Source organism: Geotrypetes seraphini, chromosome 12, assembly GCF_902459505.1.
Source record: "Geotrypetes seraphini chromosome 12, aGeoSer1.1, whole genome shotgun sequence".
NCBI lineage: Eukaryota > Metazoa > Chordata > Amphibia > Gymnophiona > Dermophiidae > Geotrypetes > Geotrypetes seraphini.
In genome coordinates, this window is record NC_047095.1 from 1,940,488 (window position 1) to 1,964,205 (window position 23,718).

The 23,718-nt window shown below is 39.9% G+C and overlaps 1 protein-coding gene across 6 annotated transcripts in view; it reads right to left on the minus strand.

Annotated features, from left to right (window-relative positions):
* Window positions 1-23,718, minus strand: part of AXDND1 (axonemal dynein light chain domain containing 1) — a 383,395-nt gene that overhangs the window by 76,597 nt on the left and 283,080 nt on the right. For 5 of the 6 annotated variants that reach the window (XM_033916370.1, XM_033916373.1, XM_033916371.1 and 2 more), the window contains 3 exons: window positions 21,232-21,325; window positions 20,043-20,251; window positions 8,295-8,379 (listed from right to left, as the gene is read on the minus strand). In XM_033916370.1, coding sequence (XP_033772261.1) covers window positions 8,295-8,379; window positions 20,043-20,251; window positions 21,232-21,325 — 388 coding nt within the window. Of the gene's footprint in view, window positions 1-2,486; window positions 2,814-8,294; window positions 8,380-20,042; window positions 20,252-21,231; window positions 21,326-23,718 lie in introns of all 6 variants that reach the window. The other variant, XR_004536635.1, reaches the window with a different exon arrangement.

The following is a 23,718-nucleotide window of genomic DNA, read 5'->3' on the forward strand; positions in this document are numbered from 1 at the left end:
AGTACCTACAAATCCAAACTGTGGCCCTCCAAAGGGTTTGAGTTTGAGACCACTGCTCTAGAACTCGTTGAGTTTCTCCCTGAAAGTATGCACCAGTATTGATGGCTCAACAGCTGACACCATTGGTGCAGCAGGTTGTATCAGAGTGGGTGACCTCTTTGAGGATGTACACCGTGAAGGAGAGAACCCGCAAAGATGGTAAACGATAGCATCATTGTTTGGTCTGAAACAAGGGACTTGATGCTGTTGAGACCTGCGATGCTTGCTGGGAAGTGAATAGCTTCTTAGTTGGCTTCCTCAACTACGTCTATGCCAATGCAGGAGTTTTTGATATTGATGGCTCCAAAGATTTGCCGATGTCCATGGTCGAGCCAAACAGCTTTTCCTGTTGAATGCGACAGGCCTTGATTTTGTAAGGTGGAACCCCGAGCACAAGATTTGACTTGGTGTTCATGGCCTAAACACTGTAAACAACAACTATGAGGGTTAGTGATAGAAATAGGGCACTGACACCTACAGTACTTCTTAAAACCCGTTAAAGGTTTCAACATGGATGGAAAAAAATTTTCAGCGAGATTAAACTCAATTTTGAAACCAAACAAGAGACCCGCCGAAGAAAAAACCCTGAGGCTGAAGCCCGAGTATGAAAGAAAAAGAGAAAATTACATATATATAGATATATAATAATTTATTTTTTTTTACTACAAAAGAAAGAAAAAACAAAAGATATTGTAAAATAAATTTAAGGGAAAAAAATGCTTAACGCAGGAAGGCAATGCAGACTGAACAGAGTTCAGTCAAAAAAGTACTTCACTCCATGGAAAATGAAGAACTGAGGTGCACGAGCAGGCATTGGGTGGGAAAGCACTCGCACATCTATGCTAGATGTAATTTACTTAGATTTCAGCAAAGCCTTTGATACAGTTCCTCATAGCAGGCTGTTGAACAAACTTGAAGGGCTGAAGTTAGGACCCAAAGTGGTGAACTGAGTCAGAAACTGGCTGTCGGACAGACGCCAGAGGGTGGTGGTTAATGGAAGTCGCTCGGAGGAAGGAAAGGTGAGTAGTGGAGTTCCTCAGGGTTCGGTGCTGGGGCCAATCCTGTTCAATATGTTTGTGAGTGACATTGCTGAAGGGTTAGAAGGAAAAGTGTGCCTTTTTGCAGATGATACCAAGATTTGTAACAGAGTAGACACCGAAGAGGGAATGGAAAATATGAAAAAGGATCTGCAAAAGTTAGAGGAATGGTCTAATGCCTGGCAACTAAAATTCAATGCAAAGAAATGCAGAGTAATGCATTTGGGGATTAATAATCAGAAGAAACCATATATGCTGGGAGGAGAGAAGCTGATATGCACAGACGGGGAGAGGGATCTTGGGGTGATAGTGTCCGAAGATCTAAAGGCGAAAAAACAGTGTGACAAGGCAGTGGCTGCTGCCAGAAGGATGCTGGGCTGTATAAAGAGAGGTGTAGCCAGTAGAAGGAAGAAGGTGTTGATGCCCCTTTACAGGTCATTGGTAAGGCTCCACTTAGAGTATTGTGTTCAGTTTTGGAGACCGTATCTGGCGAAGGGTGCAAGAAGACTTGAAGCGATCCAGAAGAGAGCAACGAAAGTGATAGAAGGCTTGCGCCAGAAGATGTATGAGGAGAGACTGGAAGCTCTGAATATGTATACCCTAGAGGAAAGGAGAGACAGGGAAGATATGATTCAGACGTTCAAATACTTGAAGGGTATTAACGTAGAACATAATCTTTTCCAGAGAAAGGAAAATGGTAAAACCAGAGGACATAATTTGAGGTTGAGGGGTGGTAGATTCAAAGGCAATGTTAGGAAATTCTACTTTACGGAGAGGGTGGTGGATGCCTGGAATGCGCTCCCGAGAGAGGTGGTGGATAGGAAAACGGTGACTGAGTTCAAAGAAACGTGGGATGAACACAGAGGATCTAGAATCAGAAAATAATATTAAAAATTGAACTAAGGCCAGTACTGGGCAGACTCCCCAGCCCATTTGGTGGAGGATGGGCTGGGGAGGGCTTCAATGGCTGGGAGGGTGTAGATGGGCTGGAGTAGGTTTTAATGGAGATTTCGGCAGTAGGAACCCAAGCACAGTACCGGGAAGAGCTTTGGATCTTGCCCAGAAATAGCTAAGAAGAAAAAAAATTAAAAAAAATTTAAATTGAATCAGGTTGGGCAGACTGGATGGACCATTAGGGTCTTTATCTGCCGTCATCTACTATGTTACTATGTTACATGCGCGGTGCAGGCAGTTGCAAAGTTTCTCAAAACTTGAAGTGATAGTACACTTTTTAAACTGTCCATACTGGGCTCTGTGAATTTCGTCACACACATGTAAGAATATGCTGCCTGCTTGTCCTAGGATAAAAACTGTTTAGATTCTCTGCACTTTTATCTCCGATTTATGCATGAGGTTTCAAGTTTTAAAAAAATTTGTATACCACCTATCAGTCTTCTAAGCGGTTTGTACCTGGGGGTTTTGGGCTTTCTTGGATCTCACGGAAGCGTTTCTCCACATCCCAATATTCCCAGATCATCGGAGATTCCTGAGATTTCATGTTCTCGGGAGGCATTTCATGGAAGCGCCCTCCTCACCCAAATTTGCTGTCCCGGATGCTGGAATCGTATCTCCAGCAGAATCAGCGGAAAGCAGGGCCTCCCCGGAAGATAGTGTGGGATCCATACACGATTCACGCCTCTCGCGGGCCATGTCGCACGTAATACACGGCTGTGAATCCGTCAGCCATCCGTCACATTTATGGCATGAATCCATATCATCCTGTTTTGAGGTGGGCATCTGTGAAGTTTGGAGCAAAAACGAAGTTTCTAAGACCAAAAAATATGTTTTTAAAACTTTTTTAAAAATCCAAGATGGTCACTGTGGGTGCCGATTTTGCCTGAAAAATGACTATTACAAATGCAGGAAAATGTGAAAAACGGTGATTTTAGGATTTTACAGGTGGAGGGGGGACCAGGGTATGCAGGGAAACCACCCAAATCCCCGATTTGAGCACCCCACAAAATCGGCAAACTCACAGACACCACAGACACATGTGCTGCAATGAAAGTCTATGGCAGCCTGCAAAACACAGTACAAGCAAGATTAGCACCTCAGGAGCTGATTAAACTGGATTTTTTCAAGACTTCTGACCACCTCACCTTCCGTCACCTCAGATCACGACCACCAGGACCCCTTCGGGAAATTAGGGAAGACACGCGGTACGGTTCTGATCCCGGTGTACCTCCATGGAACAGCAGCAGCCTGCACTCTACTCCTTTGCGGACGAACCAGGGGAGAGATGGCTCCTGATCCTGGAGACCCAATCCAATCTGCAGGCTGTCCAGAGGGCTTACTACAGTTTAAGCTTACAGAGCTCCCTCCAGAAGCAGACAAAATTTAAATGTCTGCAATCTCCTGCCGAAAGATCACTCACACAGAGTTGATCCGCAAACTCGTGAAATAAATAAAAAAAAACTAGAAATTGAAAACAAATTACAAGCAGAAGAGACTGATTTCAACCATGCAGAGAAGCTGCAGGTACAAAGCTGAGCATGACAGGAAACTCCTGGGCAGGTAGCCCAAAGGGGAGGAATCAAGTTTTAGTAGCTCTGCAGCAAAAGCTACCAGACATATAAGACCCTCGAGTTCAACCTCCAGAGGGATTGTACAAGAAGCATCTTTAAACTGAAAAGCATTTTTTAGTAACATGATTAATTTGATTAGATAATGAGAGTGAAGAATCCAGAATAAAACCCAGAATTCTAGATGAAAAATAAATTTTCAGTGATTCACCAGAGGCTAACAAAATTGAGATAGGCAACTGCTTAATTTTTAGCCCAAACCATAATAATTTTGTCTTGGTAGTATTTAATTTCATTCACACTGAAAATGCCCAATCTTGGATTCTTAAGATGCAGGAATTAATGTCTGATTTCAAACTATTCAGAGAAGGATCAACTTCCAATAAAATAAAAATATCATCTGCATAATTATAAATTGGTTTGATTGGAAATAGTTTCAAAGATTGCAAAGTAGTAATTTAAATGTTAAACAAAATAGGGGACAATAGAGAGCCCTGCGGTACCCCACAAACAGAGGTTCAGATAGGTGAAAACTTGCCCTCATTATGGACTCGATACAATCTTAACATAAAAAATCCTTTAAACCAGTCTAATACCTTTCCTTTAAGACCAATATTAGCTAACAATTGAATCAAAATATTTGGTTAATAACATCAAGAGCCACTGATAAGTCAAATTGTAGCAAAATTGCATATTAACCCTGAGATAGAAGACCCTGAACTTTTGCTACCAAAGAAATCAGTAGTGTTTCTGTACTATAATTTGTACAAAACTCTTGCTGAAAAGAGAACAGAATTGAGAATTTATCCAAATATTCTGAAATCTTTTTAGAGACAATAGATTCAATTCATTTAATCACTATCAGTATGTTTGCAGGGCAGTCGGATCTAAGTCTGAATTTTTCTTTTTTTTTTCTAAAGTCTTTATTCATTTTTCATCTTACATCAAGTACACAATATTACACCATTTAAATTTATACACATCACTTGAATTTCTTTCTATTATTATCTTAAATACATAAATTTATTCCCTCCCTACCCATCCTTCCCATAAATATTTTAATCATTAATTTTGTATAAATATTACATTCTTGTCTAATGATTAAATCTTAAATAGAACTTTATACCAAGCCCCTCTCCCCTGTATTATAAATGTACTTTCAATAGAAAATGGCATCTAATCATTGCAATAAGTTGTCAATGGCCCCCAGATCTTTTTAAAATTATTATAATTTCCTATTTGCATAGCAATTGTTATTTCCATTTTGTAAATATGGCACAATGAGTTTCACCAAAAAGTATAGTTAAGTCTACTATAATTTTTCCAATTCCTGGTGATATGTTGTATGGCGACTCCTGTCATAATCAATAAAAGTTTGTTATTACTTGATGAAATTTTACTTTTTATTCTCATTGATGTACCGAATAGAATTGTATCGTATGATAGATAATGCTACATGGTTCTCTAACAAACAATTAATTTGAGATCAAATTGATTTCCAAAAGGCCATGATACAGGGACAATAGAATATTAAATGATCCAGTCTGTATTTTTCAACAATTGAGAAAGTACGTTAAGTCCCATATCAACTGAAAAATGAGCATTGAAAAGTAAATGATTTAATAAAACTGTAAACCATGAAATAGCATGGGAGGGAATATTGCAAAAGATAAAGGCTGGAAAAGGATCAAGTAAACATTTCTTTTTCCCAAATTTTGCACAAAAATTCTTTAATTGACTTTCTGATATCAAGTCAAAAGTATCTATTTACTGGAATATTATCTACCGATGGTTTGGAAAATAGAGGTACAAATGAGTCTGGGCCATTAGTAAATGAGGATATAATTGTTAAGATTTTGTCCTATAAAAAGGTTGCTACTTTATCAACAGAAGGCATTTGAGTATTAATACATCATTCTTTTTCTTTTTCTTAGTCACAGATTTCCAAAGTGAAAAGAGAGCTTATTCTGATCTTTCACTGTGGTAATTTCATTGCCATAATAAATTTTCCTAGCTTTATTAATTTTGTGATTGTATTCTTTTATTTTCTTTCTCCAATTGGACCTATCCTCATCTAGATTACTTTTTTCCCAACTTTATGCATAACTGTCACTTCTCCAGTTTTCTTGTCTTTTCAGTTAGGTTTTAATTGACCATTGGCTTCCAATCCCATCCTTATTTTGGAACTACTTTACTATATCACACATGTTCTGGACTGGTCTGGTGTGGATGCACACCATACCACACTGAGGATCTACAGCTTGGCACCACACATAATTTGAACATTTACCAGTAATAGTCAGTCAGCAGTTTTTTTAAACACTGATCACCATGGGCAGAATTATGCCCCAATATTTAATGCCTGATAGTGTCCAGACACTTACACTGAATATCAGGAGATAACTAGAGTATATCAGGCCACCAGCTCTTATGCAGATCTCAGTCAATATTCAGTTGGGTCCCTGGCTGAATATCAGCCAAGATCCACATAAGTCCTATGTCTGTGCTGCGTGAATTTGGGGGGAGTGGAAGAGGGATTGTTTTTTCCTCTATTTTTAATGTACAGTGGTATAAATTGTTGTATGGGTATTTGAATAAAAAACAAAAAACTGTCAGGGATATTTGGGGAACTGAGCTTGGGCACCAAATTTCTGCCTCTCAATGGCCACGTTTTTGGTCTTGGAGAATAAAAACTATAAGGGCAGCATCTATGAGACAGACTTGGTTTTTTTTGTTGCATAGAGCTTTTTGGACCCCAGTTCGTTTACAGAAGTTGGATAGCTCTAGGTCCAATAGATGCTGGCATTGTGGTTTAGAAGCTGGGACATTAGACCATTTAATATTTTTCTGTCCCTATATAAATGCCTTTTGGAAGTTAATTTGGTCCCAAATTAATTCATTGTTAGAAAATCATGTTGCCCTTTCATATATTATTTGGTACATCTATGAGATTCAAAAGCCCAATTTCTGCAAATAATAATAAACTTTTATTAATTTTGACAGGGGTTGCCATTCAGCAGATTACTGGAAATTGGAAAGATTACACTAAACTTAATTATACTTTTTGGTGGAATTCAGTATGTCATATCTACAAAATGGAGAGGGTGCTTGCCATGCAACAAGGAAATTATCATAAGTTTAAAAAGATTTGGGGGCCATTGATTATTTATTCTAATGATCAGACATCTTAAACACCTTAGTATTAAATAATATATAGGGGGGTGGGAGTGGGAAAGACAATAATTGATAATTGTTTATTATTAGTATATGGGTAAGTGGGAAGGGATTCTTTTATATTTATATATTTTAAGGAGTATAAGTAAGATTGTCAAGTGATTTGTTAAAATTTTTCTGATTGACTATTATACACTTGTTGTAATATTTGAAAATGAATAAAGATTTACAATAAAAAAATGTAAATTTTAATGAACATTTACTAATACAAAAAAGTCCTATAACCATGTCCTCCCCTCCCACCCCCCCAAAAGCAAACACCTCCTTACTCCCTGACAAAAAAAGAACCTACTTCTGCAACTAAAGACCTCCTTCAACTTCCCCAGACAAGTAAACAACCCTCTCAGTCCCCCAACAACTAAAAATCCCCTCCCACCCATCCCCAGTCAGAATAGGCCCCTTCCCCCTCGGGTCTACTTGAACTCCCTGGTAGTCCAGTGGGAATGCAGGCAAATCCCACTCACTTCTGTCCTGCTCCTAGTGGCTCCATGTCTATACTCCAGTGTTGCACCTCATGCAGAGTCTGACTTCTTGGATGTTCCATTTCAATTTTTGTCAGCATATTTCTATTTGTGGTCCCTTGTTCTCTATTTGTTGAGAGTCTGCCTATATTTTGATTAAGGGATTTGGTAGCACGTAGTTTCTGTATAGAGATTTGTAGCAGCCTTGCTTGGTTGTTTTCCCAGTAAGAAATGTATTGTTGTTTTAGGGCCTGGTATAATACTGGTAGTACTAATGGACTCTTATGTACCTAGCAACGCCTCTGATCAATACTAAATGCTCATAAGTGTCATCTTCCACCTCTTTCCTCACCCACCTTTCTAGTTTCCTTTTTGCACTCTGCTGCTTGATTCCAGCTGACAGCAGGGAGTAAAGGATTCAATGGCATAGCAGCCAAGAACTTATCTAACCTTTCTTCTTATCACTGGCATCTCCCCCAATGTACAGTTTAAATCTGTGGAGCATCAAGCAGGTCAAACAGCTGATATGATCTGGGAACCACATGGACAGGAGAAGCACCAGTGGTGGGAAGTGCAGGTTAGAGAAGTAATGGGCTTGATGCATTGCCAGCACCTGTGCTCTCTTTCTATTAGCTGTTCAATGGATGATTGGACCATAGAGATGGGGGCAGAGGACCAAAGGAGATGTGACAGGTGGGCACAAATAAAAACATTGATCTCTGAGTGCTGGAAACCCAAGGTATGCCACTGTTTATTCATTCCTTGGATTCTGAATTTACTTTCTAATGAACAGTAATACTTGCAGTTTTGCTTTTTGTCATTTGACAATACAAGTAATTAAAAGCACAAGCAGGAATATATTAAACAAAACAGAACAAAGTACATATTTTCCAAAACTGAGTCACCATGTAGTTCTGGTAGTAGTACATGTACAACAGTGAAATCTCTGCATGCTGTATATATCACTGAAGGAAGATTCTCAAGAGAAAATAAGGTATTACCTTGACAGTTTCCAAACTTTTCAATTCAAAATCAGGATCCACATCTGTCTTCTGTGAGAGATCCTCTACTATCGTCTTGCAGCAACTGAAGAGAGAAGAAAACCAAGGAAAAGGTGTAAAGGGGAAGTCAAAAGGGGAATGGGGACAAAGATTAAGGATATTGGATACGTTCAATAGGAATCAATGAGGCTGTCTTTTACTTCTGCATATTTGATATGAAGCCAAACATCCAGAGTGCAATTCTATAAAGGGCACCAAAATGGAGGTGCCAAAATACAGTGCACTGAGCATTAATTCTATAATGGCATCTGAGAGCCAGATTTCATTATAGAATACTAACACATTGTAAGTCTAAATTTACACACCAAAATTAAGTGGGGAAGTTATCAACGTGAGCTACAGTTTAGATGGGTTATGTTATGGTTAACCAGGGTTACTACTACTAATCATTTCTGTAGTGCCACTAGACATACGCAGTGCTGTACATCAAAACAAAGAAGAGACAGTCCCTGCATCAATACACAGTGGTCAGGTGGGGGAATTACAGAGGAAATGATAAGACAGATATTGGTACGTAGAAAGTGGTTTGGAACTGAAATAATTTTGAAAGGAGTGGGCTTTGAGTCTGAATTTGAATACTACCAGAGACGGAAGATTGACGTATGGAGTCAGGTAGTTTGTTCCAGGCATATGGTGCAGCAAAGTAGAAGGGATGGAATCTGGAGTTGGCAGTACAAGAAAAGGGTACAGATAAGAGAGATTTACCCAATGAGTGGAATAGCTGGGGAGTGTAGAGAGAGAGGAGAGAGACTGAGCTGTGGAGCGAATACACTTATAGGTCATATAGAGGAGTTTGAACTGTATGCAGAAACAGATAGGGAGCCAATGAAGTGACTTGAGGAGAGGGGTAATGTGGGCATAGCGACATTGGCGGAATATGAGGTGTACAACAGAGTTCTGAACAGATTGAAGGGGAGAGAAATGGTTTAGCTCAGTGTATCGCAAATCGTGTGCCTCAGTAGATTCCAGGTGTGCCGTGAGATGCTGTTGAGGAGGAGAGCCACTGGTGCCAGCTGACTGCCTACAGTATGTAAACAAAGCAAGCAGAAGACCAACTCACCTTCAAGTAAACAAAGTCAAACAGAAGAGACAAGGGAGTTGTCTGTTCAACCAATGATAGTTTCGGTGAATAACAACGCCTTCCTCAGGGGACACTTAAAATGTGAAACGCTGAGGGATAGAACCGCGAAAGCAGACAGGCAGTAGCATTCAAAACGCGTTTAAGCACTATGCTTAAGCGGGGCAATACTGAGGGAGTCGATGCTAGCAACGGCATTTTGTGCAAATTAAGCATATTATCAAGCTCCCTCTGGAAGAACTCAAAGAATGTTTCCCAGAAGACATGCACCAGTACCGATGGTTCAACATGCAGCAAGTTGTCTTGGAAAGGGTGCCTCAATGAGTGCACCGCATGAAGGAGAAACAACCTGTAAAAGGTGAAGAAAGATGACATTACTGTTCAGTTTGAATCAAAGGATCCGATGCCGTTGAGACCTGCAATGTCTTAAAAGAATGCACTAGTACTTATGGCTCAACACCAGTACCATCAGTGCAGCAGGTTGTCTCAAAGTGTTTGACCTCGATAAGGATGCATACCATGAGGGAGAGACAATCTGTGATGCTGGGGAGCGTTGGCATTGATGTTTGGTCTGTATCAAGAGACTCGATGCTTTAGAGACCTATGACGCTTGCTGGGAAGTGGATGCTTCTGAGCTGGCTCTCCTGATGCTGGAAGTTAGAAGTCAATGCAGAAGCTTTTGATGTTGACGGCTGAGAAGATCTGGCAACATCCATGGTTGCCCCGAACAACTGCTCCTGTTAAGCTCAACGAGCTTTAAGAGAACATGATTTGAAGAGGAACACCGAGTACAAGTCCCGATGTAGAGTTCAGGGTCTAAACTCTGAAGGCACAAGTTAGGAGGGTTGGTTACAGAAATAGAACACTAGCACAAACCGCTGTTCTTTTTTTTTCTTAACCCGTCAAAGGTTTTGACATGAAACAGGTAAAAAGAAAATAAAGTTTTCTCTACTCACTTGCCTTTTAAGAAAGGAAATTAAAACAAATGAAAAAAGAAGAAAATTATGCGAAACAGGAAGGCAACGCCGACTGGAGTTCAGTCAAAAACAGACTTCTTTGCTCCACGGAAAACAAAGAACTGAGGTACCTCAAGCCTCTTCAGGCAGGAAGGCAGTCGCACATGTGTGGTGCAGATAGTCGCGAGCACTTAAAAAAATTTAAAGTGACAGTTTACTGTTCAGACTGTCCGTACCGGGCTCTGTGATTGACGTCACCCATATGTGAGATTATGCTGCCTGCTTGTCCAAGGATAATACTCAGAAGGAAGCAGCCCAATGGTGATGGTGACTGGCAAGTGACCTCATCTGGAATACTGTGTGCAATTCTGGAGGCCGCATTACCGTAAAGATGTGCTTCGAGCCGAGTCGGTCCAGCGTATGGCCACTAGAATGGTCTCCGGACTCAAGGGTCTCTCATACGAAGAAAGACTGGGCAAATTGCAGCTCTATACTCTAGAGGAGCGCAGGGAAAGGGGTGACATGATTGAGACATTTAAATACGTCACAGGTCGTGTCGAGATGGAAAATGACATATTCTTTCCCTTGGGACCCTCGGTCACAAGGGGGCACCCGCTTAAACTCAGAGGAGGGAAATTTAGTGGTGACGCCAGGAAGTACTTCTTCACGGAAAGGGTGGTGGATCATTGGAACAAACTTCCGATGCAGGTGGTCAAGGCCGCCAACGTGCTCGACTTTAAGAATAGATGGGATATCCACGTGGGATCCCTACGAGGGTCGAGCTAAGGAACTAAGTCATCAGCACTCAGACTTAATGGGGTGGGTCAGTAGAGTGGGCAGACTTGATGGGCTGTGGCCCTTTTCTGCCGTCACCTTTCTATGTTTCTATGTTTCTATGTAAACTCTGTCTCCATCCTAGGAGGGTGTACTCCCTCCTTGTTGAGTTTCACATTTCTGAGCGACTTAAAACACATTGATCACACTTCATAGACGGGCTTGTTTTGAAAGTGAGGTCAGTTCATATATTGTTGATCGAAGTACTTTCTGACTTCTTCTAGTTTTCACTAGTAGTATCCCCGCTATTTCAGAAAGAAAGATGGATGTATGGCAGAAAGTGAAGGAGAGAAAAACAGTAAATGGATAACGTGGCCATGGATACACAGTTAAGAGCACAGATAGAAAGACGTGCAGCCAGAGACTGGGAAAGATGGTTTGAAAACCAGAATTACCAGGCAACAAAGGTAGGGGAAATGATTTTATTGTCAATTTAGTGATTGAATTGTGTCAGTTTTGAGAAGTTACATCTGCTGTCTATATTTTGCACTGTTCAGGAAGAAATGCATTTGTTTCTATTTCTCTGGGGGTTGTACTGCATGCAGAGTCTTGAATCTTAGGGTTTGGTTTGTAAATATTAGTTCTTTTAGTTTGTGGTCCTGTATTTGCATAGGGATTATCTGTATTCTGCATGTATGACCAAGGCCATGAATGTTGAGAAACATACAATGTGCTCTGCGTAGTTTAATTTTGTGGTTAACCATTATGTATTGTTAATAAGATTATATTGTGTGTATATATGAAAAATGAATGGAAAAATGGTATTACAATTAGTACTATTATGTGGGCAGGGTCTGGAGCAGAGCTTGTGGGCCCCCCCAAACAAAAAAGCATTCCACTGCCTATGCTTCTTCAATTCTGACATGATGTGTAAATCTAAATGAAAATATGAAGGCACCTCAGTGCATTGCAAATACTGAAGAAGGAGCATTTTGTGTACTCTTGTAAATATATCCCAATTAAGTAAAACATTTTTCCCCTGAGAGGGAAAAGAGGATGAGATGAAGAAGAAGAAGACCTGGTGTGATACAGGTGAAGCAAAACAAGTCCTTTGGATAAAGGTGAAGTAACCAGACCTCACAAGAGAAAAACCCCCTCCCCTCCCTCTTGCTCTAATAAATCAGTATATTAACTGTAAAAGATATTTCATAACCCACTTGCCAGCTGGCCTATAGTGATTGAGAAATGTTCTGTTTCTGAGTTAGCTATGGTAAGCAAAAACTTGTAAGAAACAAGACTTAAATTCCGATGCATGGCACCTGGCCGGATATTATGCAAAGAGGAACACAGCTCATGGTCAGAAAAACAGAGTACTCAGGAACATTATTTAGCAAGATATATCATGTGTTACCACAGCAGAGAAGGAATTTTGGACTCGGAATTGCATATATGGTAAGGGGAAAAGGACATTTGCAGGAAAAGGTTAGGCCTTACGGCAAACTGAACAGACGTATAAGATGACACAAATAGATAAGCCAATAAATGAATCTACTTATGTATTGACATATAAGAAAAATAACCAATAAAGATGTATCATGTGATTTAGGCTGACGTGGTATTGACCACCAAGAAATGTATAAAATCAGGCCTATAAGCAGAAGTAAGCTGAACAGACATCAGAGGACCCTCAGGCCTGAGGATCACATCTGTTCCATTATATGCTGAATGATTTGACATTGTAAGCTGTTACTGATTTGTTAATAAATGTATACCTATTGAAACCAGTATATAGTGTGTGGAGTCTCCATTACGAGGTAGGCCTAGACAGCGGCCTACTTCAATGGTGACCCACGACTGCGTAGGACACGAGCCTTAAACGACCTCACTGGATTGCAGGCATGAAATCTGCTTGTCAGATTGCCTCTCCATTACTTTTGGCCAAAAGTTTGATTCTGGGTTTTATTTCTGTACTTATGCATTGTTTTCAACTGAACTTCCTTATTTTACAGAGTTGCTGTGTTGCCTGCTTTATCTTGTTCCCCTTTTTATGCCGCACTTCTCCTTCATTTCCTTTTTTCACCAGCAATTGAATATGTTCTGCCTTATATTTTCTTTTTCAGCACAAATTTTTTTTTGTTTTTTTTTACGTAGGACTCACTGGTGTCAAATTTGGATGGTCCCGGACCCTGGAGCGGTTTTTCTGCATTGCCTTGCCCAGGACCGGGTTCCCATCCTCAATTGTCCTATTGGTCCTTCACGCTACAGTTAGGAAAAAAAATAAAACAAGAACTTGGGGGTAACGTAGAGTAGTATATGGACTGGCGTTAGAGTAGTCAGAGTAGTATATGGACTGGCGTTAGAGTAGTCAGAGTAGTATATGGACTGGCGTTAGAGTAGTCAGAGTAGTATATGGACTGGCATTAGAGTAGTCAGCATAGTATAAGGACTGGCGTTAGAGTAGTCAGCATAGTATAAGGACTGGCGTTAGAGTAGCCAGCATAGTATAAGGACTGGCATTAAAGTAGCAAGCGTAATATAGGGACTGGCGCTGGGGTAGCAAACATAGCATAAGGGACTGGTGTTAGAGTAACCAGCATAATATAATGATTAGTGGGACACGAAGCTAGGATAGCATATATAGTGGAGCAATATTTACGGCCGTTATTACTTTATCTCTGTGTAAATCTTATGTTTACTTCTCCAAACTCTTTCCTTGGTACAGACACTGATTCAATTGCTGGTTGAATTCTTTCCTCTGCTCGGATAACGCCTGGCCTTCCATTTTTCTGTCCACAGGTTAACCATTTTGTAATATTACATTGTATAGTGATATTGTATTTTGATGCTTCTATGAATCCACTGTCTTACATTTTGATGTTTCTCTGCATCCGCATCGTTGGTGCCATGTGCAATCAGTCCCCTATATATATCTCTGTGGTAAATAATCTCTAACTCTGACCTATTACTGTTATCTATATATATCCATTTTCTGTCAGCATGCATCTTTGTGAACCTTCATTATCATAAGTGTTGGGGAACTGATGCCTGACTTCTTTTATCTCGTTCTTCCTAAATTTTCCTCCTGGTACCGGCTGGTGCATACTTGGTGTTCAGGCATATTTTTGAGGGCGGTCTTTATGCCAGTAATCTCTACTGAACGCCCATGAAATATATGTCTTCAAATCTATCTTTCTCAGCCTCTCTTCTCCATGAGAGTCCTGGTATCTTTTCCCCGGGTCATTGCACATGACCTACAGGGGTTCAGGGACACACATCGTTGTTCGTCTGTGATCACAACCAGACACTGACTCATACACTAACTTCCTGTGTCAGCGTCTCACTGGTGATCGGCTCCACATCCTAATTTTTATCTATTCCTGTAGTCTAATAAGCCTCTAAAGGGAATCCAGAGGGAAAGCGCCCCATGGCTATAAACCCCTCTTACACATACATTATTAGTCTGACCTAGAAACAAGCTCCTCCGTTCCTGTTACCATCACAATCTCTCCCTGTAGATTTGTATATTATTGACCACCCAGAGGGGTGGGCTGCCCAGAGAGGTGGACTGTGGGGGCTTGCCAAACTAACCACACCATTTGCTATCTCTTAGGTTATTTCACAACTGTTGAGCTCCATTTCAACAGCTGTGAAGAGGGGGGTGAATAAAGGTGACATTATTTTTGTTTTTTGATCACAGACGGATTTCGCATACACTATAAACAGATTACTGGAGATCAGAGAAAGATAATGCACGAAGAAAGCAGAAACTGTATTTGCACAAGAAATAAATATATGTCCAATTAATAGACAAGGTGACAATGCAAGAAAAAAAAACAAAAACAAAAACCCTTTTGTCTTTATAGGTCCAGGATTTTAATATTGCCACCTACGTTTCTTTCTTTTTACTAATGCCTATTTTGTTTCTTAGAGTCAGGGAAGACGGCAGTGTTCCTGTCTCGGGAATCCACATCTTGAACAGGCATGCCCATTATGTCTGATTTCTCCCGCTACTCTTGCTGACATTAGGAATCCCCCTGCTTTATTCTTCTCTGGCTGCCAGTGCTAGCCATGATTATTTGTCTTGTGCCTCTAGCCCTAGTTTTTCTTTCTCTTGCCTGTTCCCTCGTGATTCCATCTGCCGTTGGTTTTTCACCGATCTTCTGTTAAGCCGTTGCTTAGACAATCCTGTTCCTCCTTCTGCCCCCATATTTCCTACCATTGTTGAGCCGAAAGTATACACCTCTTCTCTGCATTGTGCTTTGTGTTACCTAGCCCTTATGATGTCACCATACTGCTTGCTTATGACGTTGCTTTCCCTGACATACCATCTTGCCTTGCCAAGCTTTCTTTATTTACGCTTGATATGTTGTCTTCCTGGATTTTATTAGTGTAAGTGATATTATCATGTGTGGTCACTATTTTGTATGGGTTTTGGCTTATTAGTTCTGTTTTTATGGGTTCTCTTTTTTTTTTTTTGCTACTGACAAGAGAGGGTCTTCTAGCCTTAGTACAGCCCTGAGTCTGCGTTTTACTGTAATATTTTCAGCTTGTCATGCTGTCTGATGGCTTCCTTTTTTCTTCCGTTTATGCTGTTTGCTTTACATTTTAGCTGTCGCTTGTGTACTGGCCTGTGTAATATATGGCACTTTATGGGAAAGCGAAAGCATTGCTCTCGTGGTTCTTGTTTCCTGTTCTTTTGTGGTCACGAACCAGAAAAAAAAAAAAAAAACGGGGAGTGAGGGGGATGAGATTGAATGAGACTGAAAGAGGAAGTATATATTTTAACTGTGTTTCAATGTTACCATAAGCTTTCATTAAAACAATTATTTATTTTATATAAGTTTGCTGGATTATAAAGGATTGTTTTTGAGAAAGAGAAGAACAAAATTACAGAAAAGATTTGAGATCACTATTGTTTTTATATATAAAGACAAACAGTATTGGAAAGAAGGGATAAGAGACAAATACTGGAAGTCAATAGAAAGTGTTATGTTAGATTGGCAATGAAGTGAATATATAAGCAAATTATTGAAGTTCATAGAAAGATAGTGTACGTAAATAGGAAGGATTCGTGACGAGTGATTATGTCTAACCAAATAACTGACAGGCATTAAGTATAACTGACAATGTAAAAATAAACGCACCCTTTGTCTTTCTAGGTCTGGGATTTTTATTATGGGCGTTTCCCATTACTAACGATCATTTGTTTTCTAGAGTTAGGAAAAACTACAGTGCACTCGAAGAGAACACCTAATGCTAATACTCTAAATAGAAAAAAAAATTAATTTTTATGTCGGTCCGTTTTCCAGTACATGAGTTATTATTTGTTGTATTATGACATGTGTCAACTTCAGTGTTTATGGAAATACGAGTGGATTTCCATTTATGAGCGCTCACTATAATTACCAATATAACGAAAGAAGATTTAATTTTTCACTACTCACCACAACGATTTCAAACCTTATTCTTTGTCTGTGATCAAAGTTTAAGAAATGAGTTATGCTTCTTCTTCCTCTTTTTCCGTTACACAAACATACCGAGCTACTTCCTGGTTGATGTGTCTTTGTTTAAGGACACTGAGAAATGTAGTGCTCTATTTCTTTAATTTGAAATTATCAGTTGCTATTTTCTTTTTGTTTTTTCATTATTCATGTCTCTACAATAACTTGAACATATTGCATAGGGTTCTTATGATCCGCTTCTATCCCAAATGGTAATATTAATTAATGTTGTGCTAACTTAATGTTGTGAGAATAACTTCTGCTTTTTATTTCTTAAGCCCCAAGCCAAGTTTTTGAGTGTTCCAACAAAGAAACATATTCTATAATGTTAACCCATTAAAGGTTGTTCACTTCTTGTTAGAGAAATTATTTGTCTAGCTTTAAGCAATGTGTATTGTTCTGTTTGGTTTTTTCCCTTAATGAAATATATTATGAGCTAAACAACTATGACTTTGCTAGATTTCCATTTATGAGTACTCAATATAATTAGCAATATAAAAGGAAAAACTATTGTTCCTTTACTTATCATAACAGTTTTGAAAAACTTCTAGCAGTCTTTCTCTCTCTGTCTTTTCTTGGAACTTGTAAAAGAAATGTTACTTACTCTTTTTCTTATATATTCTCTGATACACGCAGGAATACTTTCTGGTTTAATACAATACAATCAGCGTTTGGCTTTATTTAAAAAAATGGTTCTAACTGTTGCTTAAGAACTTTTCTAATAAGTTGCTGAAGGAAATGTCCAGTCCTATTGATTGGAATTCAAAAATATTGTAGTTTAGGTCTTTTTGCTGATTGAATATTAGTGAAAGTCAATATTAGTGAGTCAAACAAAATTGAACCCATGATTCGATAGAATCCCATGGGAAGGACATTTCTCCCATAAATCCTATTTTATTTTAAGTTTTAGGGTTTATCATCTTTATTTTAGTATGTTTCAATATAACCTATGTGTTAATATGTCTAAGGCTATAGCTTAGCCATCCTTTTGCTTGGGTTTGACTCTTTGCTAATTCATATTTATGTTTAGCATATTACTCCTGTCCTTTGAACATCATATGCCATTGTAACTATAATTCCCTTAGGCTGACAAATATAATTCAGCCATTACATATATTAGACCTTAGTCTATTTGAATTAAAGCAGATAAGTTTTTGTTTTCTTTTGTATGTCATCTTTTAACGCTGTACCTATCCTGTTAGTAATATTGCTCAGGTATTGTTGGAAACAAGTTAAATGATATATACAGTACAGATATTTCTGCCTTATTAATTATGGATCACTTCACAAAGACAATTGCCTATCAGAGGAAGCTGTATGCTACATGAGAATCCGTGTTTACACCCTTTTAATTAATTAATGACTTATTTACATAATTATGGACTAATGCTATTTGAAATATCATCGATGAAAAATTTTCAGCCGTATGAAACCCTGATGACGGATGAGCCCCAAAGGAAGGATCGTGCTACCAGAGAAAGCGCCTAGACTTACCAGCAAAGACTTCCTGACTGTTGCTACCAAAGACAGGATGACCTTTATGACCTTGAACTTCTACAGCTTTAATTATGGACTTATTAATTTGCACTTTAACTCTTTTATGGACTCATGCAGTATTAGTATATATATTTTTTCATGTGTTGATAATTATTTCTAACAGCCCTATTGCAAGATTTGGGTGTTTTTCTTGATTGTGACTTTATGCATTTTCATCCTGTTTTGACTCCCACAATAGCTCCCTAGTTATTTTCCCTTCCAGTCAGATTCTTTCCATCCCCTTTCTTGCTGCTAAGCTGAGGAGAAGTGCAGTGAAGAAGAAGTAATGAGCCCAGCTGAAGGATGATGACGTAAAATTTGATGTGGTTACCTGGACTTTCACCCCTGGCGTCTGGACCCAGTCGAGTCTGCACTGATCCCAGCTATTTTGGAAGAGCATGGAAATAATCTAACTTGTTAATTTATCCCTCCATCCCTTTTGGATGTAGTATGCTCATAACAGGATGAAGCCATAAAATGAGAATATATTAAAACGTATCAGATTAAATTATGAACCCCTGCAGATGCCTAGTTGCTCGAACTATCCCAAATGTTGAAATAGAGACCCCTATACAGACCCATACACAACATTTTTGATAATCTTGACTTGGCTGATTTTGATGCACCTCCCTATGAAACACCAATAGCTGATTTCCCCTCCCAAGAGCCACCACCACGTCAGTACTTTATTCTAATGTTTCTAACACATTAGTATAAGCTCTGCAGTCATACCCCAGGTGCCTACCTGACTTTTACATTGCATATTATCCTAATTATTGATTGCATATTATCACATTGTATTAATAATTTTATTGTGACATGTTATGCTGCTCTGTTCCGGGTTAGTATAGTATGGGTGGGCACTTGTCCTTTTCATTTTTACCATATACAATTTCAAGTACGTGGCCCTATGCCTGTGCTGTATGATCACTGACACAATCTACCTTCTGCCCGAATATCCGGATGTCAAAGCCACCTGAAGGGGCTTTGAAGAGGGGATGAGAGGGAAAAGAGGATGAGATGAAGAAGAAGAAGACCTGGTATGATACAGGTGAAGCAAAACAAGTCCTTTGGATAAAGGTGAAGTAACCAGACCTCACAAGAGAAAAACCCCCTCCCCTCCCTCTTGCTCTAATAAATCAGTATATTAACTGTAAAAGATATTTCATAACCCACTTGCCAGCTGGCCTATAGTGATTGAGAAATGTTCTGTTTCTGAGTTAGCTATGGTAAGCAAAAACTTGTAAGAAACAAGACTTAAATTCCGATGCATGGCACCTGGCCGGATATTATGCAAAGAGGAACACAGCTCATGGTCAGAAAAACAGAGTACTCAGGAACATTATTTAGCAAGATATATCATGTGTTACCACAGCAGAGAAGGAATTTTGGACTCGGAATTGCATATATGGTAAGGGGAAAAGGACATTTGCAGGAAAAGGTTAGGCCTTATGCAAACTGAACAGACGTATAAGATGACACAAATAGATAAGCCAATAAATGAATCTACTTATGTATTGACGTATAAGAAAAATAACCAATAAAGATGTATCATGTGATTTAGGCTGACGTGGTATTGACCACCAAGAAATGTATAAAATCAGGCCTATAAGCAGAAGTAAGCTGAACAGACATCAGAGGACCCTCAGGCCTGAGGATCACATCTGTTCCATTATATGCTGAATGATTTGACATTGTAAGCTGTTACTGATTTGTTAATAAATGTATACCTATTGAAACCAGTATATAGTGTGTGGAGTCTCCATTACGAGGTAGGCCTAGACAGCGGCCTACTTCACCCCTTGAGTAAAGACATAAAATGACAGTCTGCTGGCTCCCTTACCTAGATATTAAGAGGGAGAATTTGTTTAGCTTTCTTGCTAATTGTTCAGCATCTTCTACCAGCTTTGTCTTAATTGTCTGTGAAGTCTCTTCTTCCTCTGGGAATTCTGAGGTAGTTGTATCTTCAGAGACCTCAGAAGAGTTTTTAGAGGTCAGGATCATCAATAAATCCACCATCCACTGAACCATGGCTTTATGCATATTGTTTAGCTGCACAACAACAAAACATCCTATACATTAGATGTGAAGGGCAACCTGCCCACCCTAGGACAATAAATACTATCCTGAGGAGCCTAACTTCATAAACCATAACACTTAAGTTGTAAAAAAAAGACATATAGTGTCTGAATTACAGCTGTGTTTCAGACTTAAAATTATTCTAGATGCATCAAAATAATGTATTGACGAGAACAATTAAATTGCAATTCTATCACTTCATCTACAGTTATGCACACCATGTGCATGCAAATACAGGAAAAAGTGCCATTTAGACATGCAAGCCTAAGTACTATTTTGTAAAGGCATGCATAAGTGGATTAGCATGCAATGAACTGGCCTAAGTAGGTATGCCTACATGTAGGTGCAAGTATTCTGTGATGAAAACTGGACACTCAGATACTGTTATAAAATAAGTACTCCCCACAATATGTTTGAGTGCCCAAATTGAGTCACCCAATTATTGAATTACCTCCTCTAGAGAAAGAAAGACATAACTTGGAAGAAAATCTTTAGAAGATAAGCCCCAGTTGTTTAAAAATTGATAGGAAAGTGAATGAGAAAGAAGAGCTTTACTAGTCTGCCATTGTGTTTCGTGGAGAGTGGTTTCGCATACTAACACAGATATAGAGCTTGTTTAGTATTGAAAAAAAAATTACTTCCCAGTGAGAAACAAATTAAATATGTGTGCTGTTATAATGGTGTCATGGCTAAATTGAATCCTTTCATTTTGGCAATTGTTGGAACATATTCCAGCTGATATTCAAAGTGATTTAAGTGGGCAGGAGAGGCTCCTTCTCACTTAAATTGACTGGGGTCACCTAAATCAGGCAGTGCTGCTGAATATTGGCCCTGATTAGCCTCAGACTTTGAATATTGAGGAACCAAGTTTAGGTGAGCAAATAGGAAGGAAGTGACTCATCTTCACTGAATATTTCACCACAAAATTCTTCCTGACCTACTACAGTACATACATCCTGAGTGAGGTAGATGTCATCTTTCTCTGTTTCTGCTGTCATGGCTAAAATCCACTTTTGAAGCTTTTTAAAAACATCTCTGGGAGTCAACCTTAAAGGAAAACACAAATCAGATATCCAGTTAACATCACTCACAATCTCTTACTAAATTTCCACATTCATACTGATTTTTACAGGTTGTGTGTCACGCAAGTTACCAAGCTCAGAGCTAGATGCACTAAACATGGTCGGTAATAGCGTGGGGTCCGCTGCAATCCGATTTTTGGCTGATACCAAAAGAGCGATTGATGCACAAATAAGTTTGAATGCAAATGATATGCGTGGAGGTTCGCCGTAATTCTCATCTCTCCCGTCCGATGGATCACTATGACAGCATCTCTTATACATGCGCAGAGTTGGCAGGGGAAGCCCGGAAGCAGCTTCCTGCCACTCAGCTGTTTGGGGTAGGAAACCTTTTTTTTTTCCTTTAATAAACACAGATGTGTGTGTTACCCAGCACAATATCTATCCCCATTAAAAAAAAAAATGCCATGCTGCTCTCCCTCCAACGACAACCGTGGGTCTTTCCTGCCACTGGATGCTCCCCCGAACCTCTCCCCAACTCCCATTTTGTCAGAGGTTGAGAGCAGGAGGGATGCTTAGTCCCCCCTGCTCCTCAGGCCCGCCATTCCAAAATGGAAGGCCTTCCCCTCCCCTTTGCATCATGTGATACATGGGGAGGGACCTAAGGACCTGACTGGCTCAGACACCTAAGGCCCCTCCCCATGCATCACATGATGCACCGGGGAGGGAAAGGTCCTCCATTTTGGACTGGTGGGCCTCGGAGTAAGAGGGACTGAGTATCCCTCCTACTCTCAACTTCTGACAAAGGAACGGGGGAGGGTTCAGAGGTGGAGGGAGGTTCGGGGGGAGCATTTTTGGGGGGTCCACCATTGGCAGGAGGGAGTGGGCATTTATGTTGTTTTATGGAAAATTAGGTTCGATAATCTTTCTAGTAGAAAGGCATATGAGTCTTGAACCAGTGAGTTATTCACCTCTAGCCACGAGTTGTGTACAAGGAATCATCTACATTTTTTTCTCTCTCTCAGCTCCAAGTCCTACATCACAGGGTTGTGCAGTAGCTCTTCAGTCTGTACCCAAGCAGGTGACAATCACTATAAGAGGAGAAATTTGGAGGCGAGAAGTGGGGAACTCCCCACCCGAGCCCATTTTGATCTGCTCTGCAATGATTAAAATGCAACAAATCAATGTGAATATGAACATAACCTAAAACAAGGTGGAAACAAACAAGCCACTTACCTGAGTGCAACCAGCACTAAAACTTATCTAACTCTCAAAGTCTCTCACTTACCTATTTGCAACAGAGAAGTAACTTATTAATCTTCGGACCTGTCTGACAGGAGATAACCAACCATCTGGCAATACATCCACGACTAAGACAGGAAGAAGGCTTAATGATATCTGACAGGGCAGGCCTTCAAGACATCCTCCACCATTGGAATTCAACGCAATCTTGTATGGCAGGGATGTGTCACAAAAGAGGCCACAGACACTGCTTTCAGTCCCAAAGCTAAGACCTCAAACTACTTTTTGAGGATTAAATCCACCTTTTGTTCTTGCACATCCTTTAAAATCATTCCACCCTCATTAGGCAGAGATGCACTTTTGGTAACTTGCACTACCGATGAATCCACTTTAGATGAGACAAACAGCTGCAGAAAATCAGGAGCCATCAGATACAACTTTGTCATAGTCCTGACAACCTGCAAAGGGCCTTTAGGAGTGTCCTATTGCTCCTTCAGCATCTTGGTAATATCAAGATGTGAAGGAAAAAATGTGGTCTGCACCTTAGAGTTGCTTATGACTGAAAGCTGTGTATCAGAGGTCTGTGGGATTCAAGCTTCAATTCCTGCAAAGAGTCTGAAATGGCCTCTATCCTCCATCAAAACCACTGCTTAAACAGAATGACACGGGGAAAATATCTGTCTCCGTCACCGGCCCACCATCCTCTGCACCGCCCCGTCACTGCCGTTCCCTTCACCGCCCCCTCACTGTCACTGCCATCCCTTTCACCGCCCCGTCACCGTCACTGCCATCCCATTCACCGCCCCATCACCGTCCCCGCAGCATCCATATAAGCCTTAGTACTGTAATATTTAGCCTATTCCTTTCTTATAAAATCAAAGTTCCTGCTGCTGAACTAAAGAAAGAGATGTTCAGCTGGCAGGGCTTTGTTTATAAATTTTTATCAACACAACTAATATACTACTTTATCCTAAAGCAAAAAATAAATAAATAGAATTTTTTTTTCTACCTTTGTTGTCTGGTTTCTGCTTTCCACATCTGCTCATTCAATTCCTTCAATCCACTGTGTGTCTTCTTTCTGCGTCTTCCATTTGCTGTTACTGTGCCTCTCCCTTCACCCCCCCAATTGGTCTAGCACCCATCTTCTTCCCTCCGCTCCCCCATAGTCTGGCATCTGTC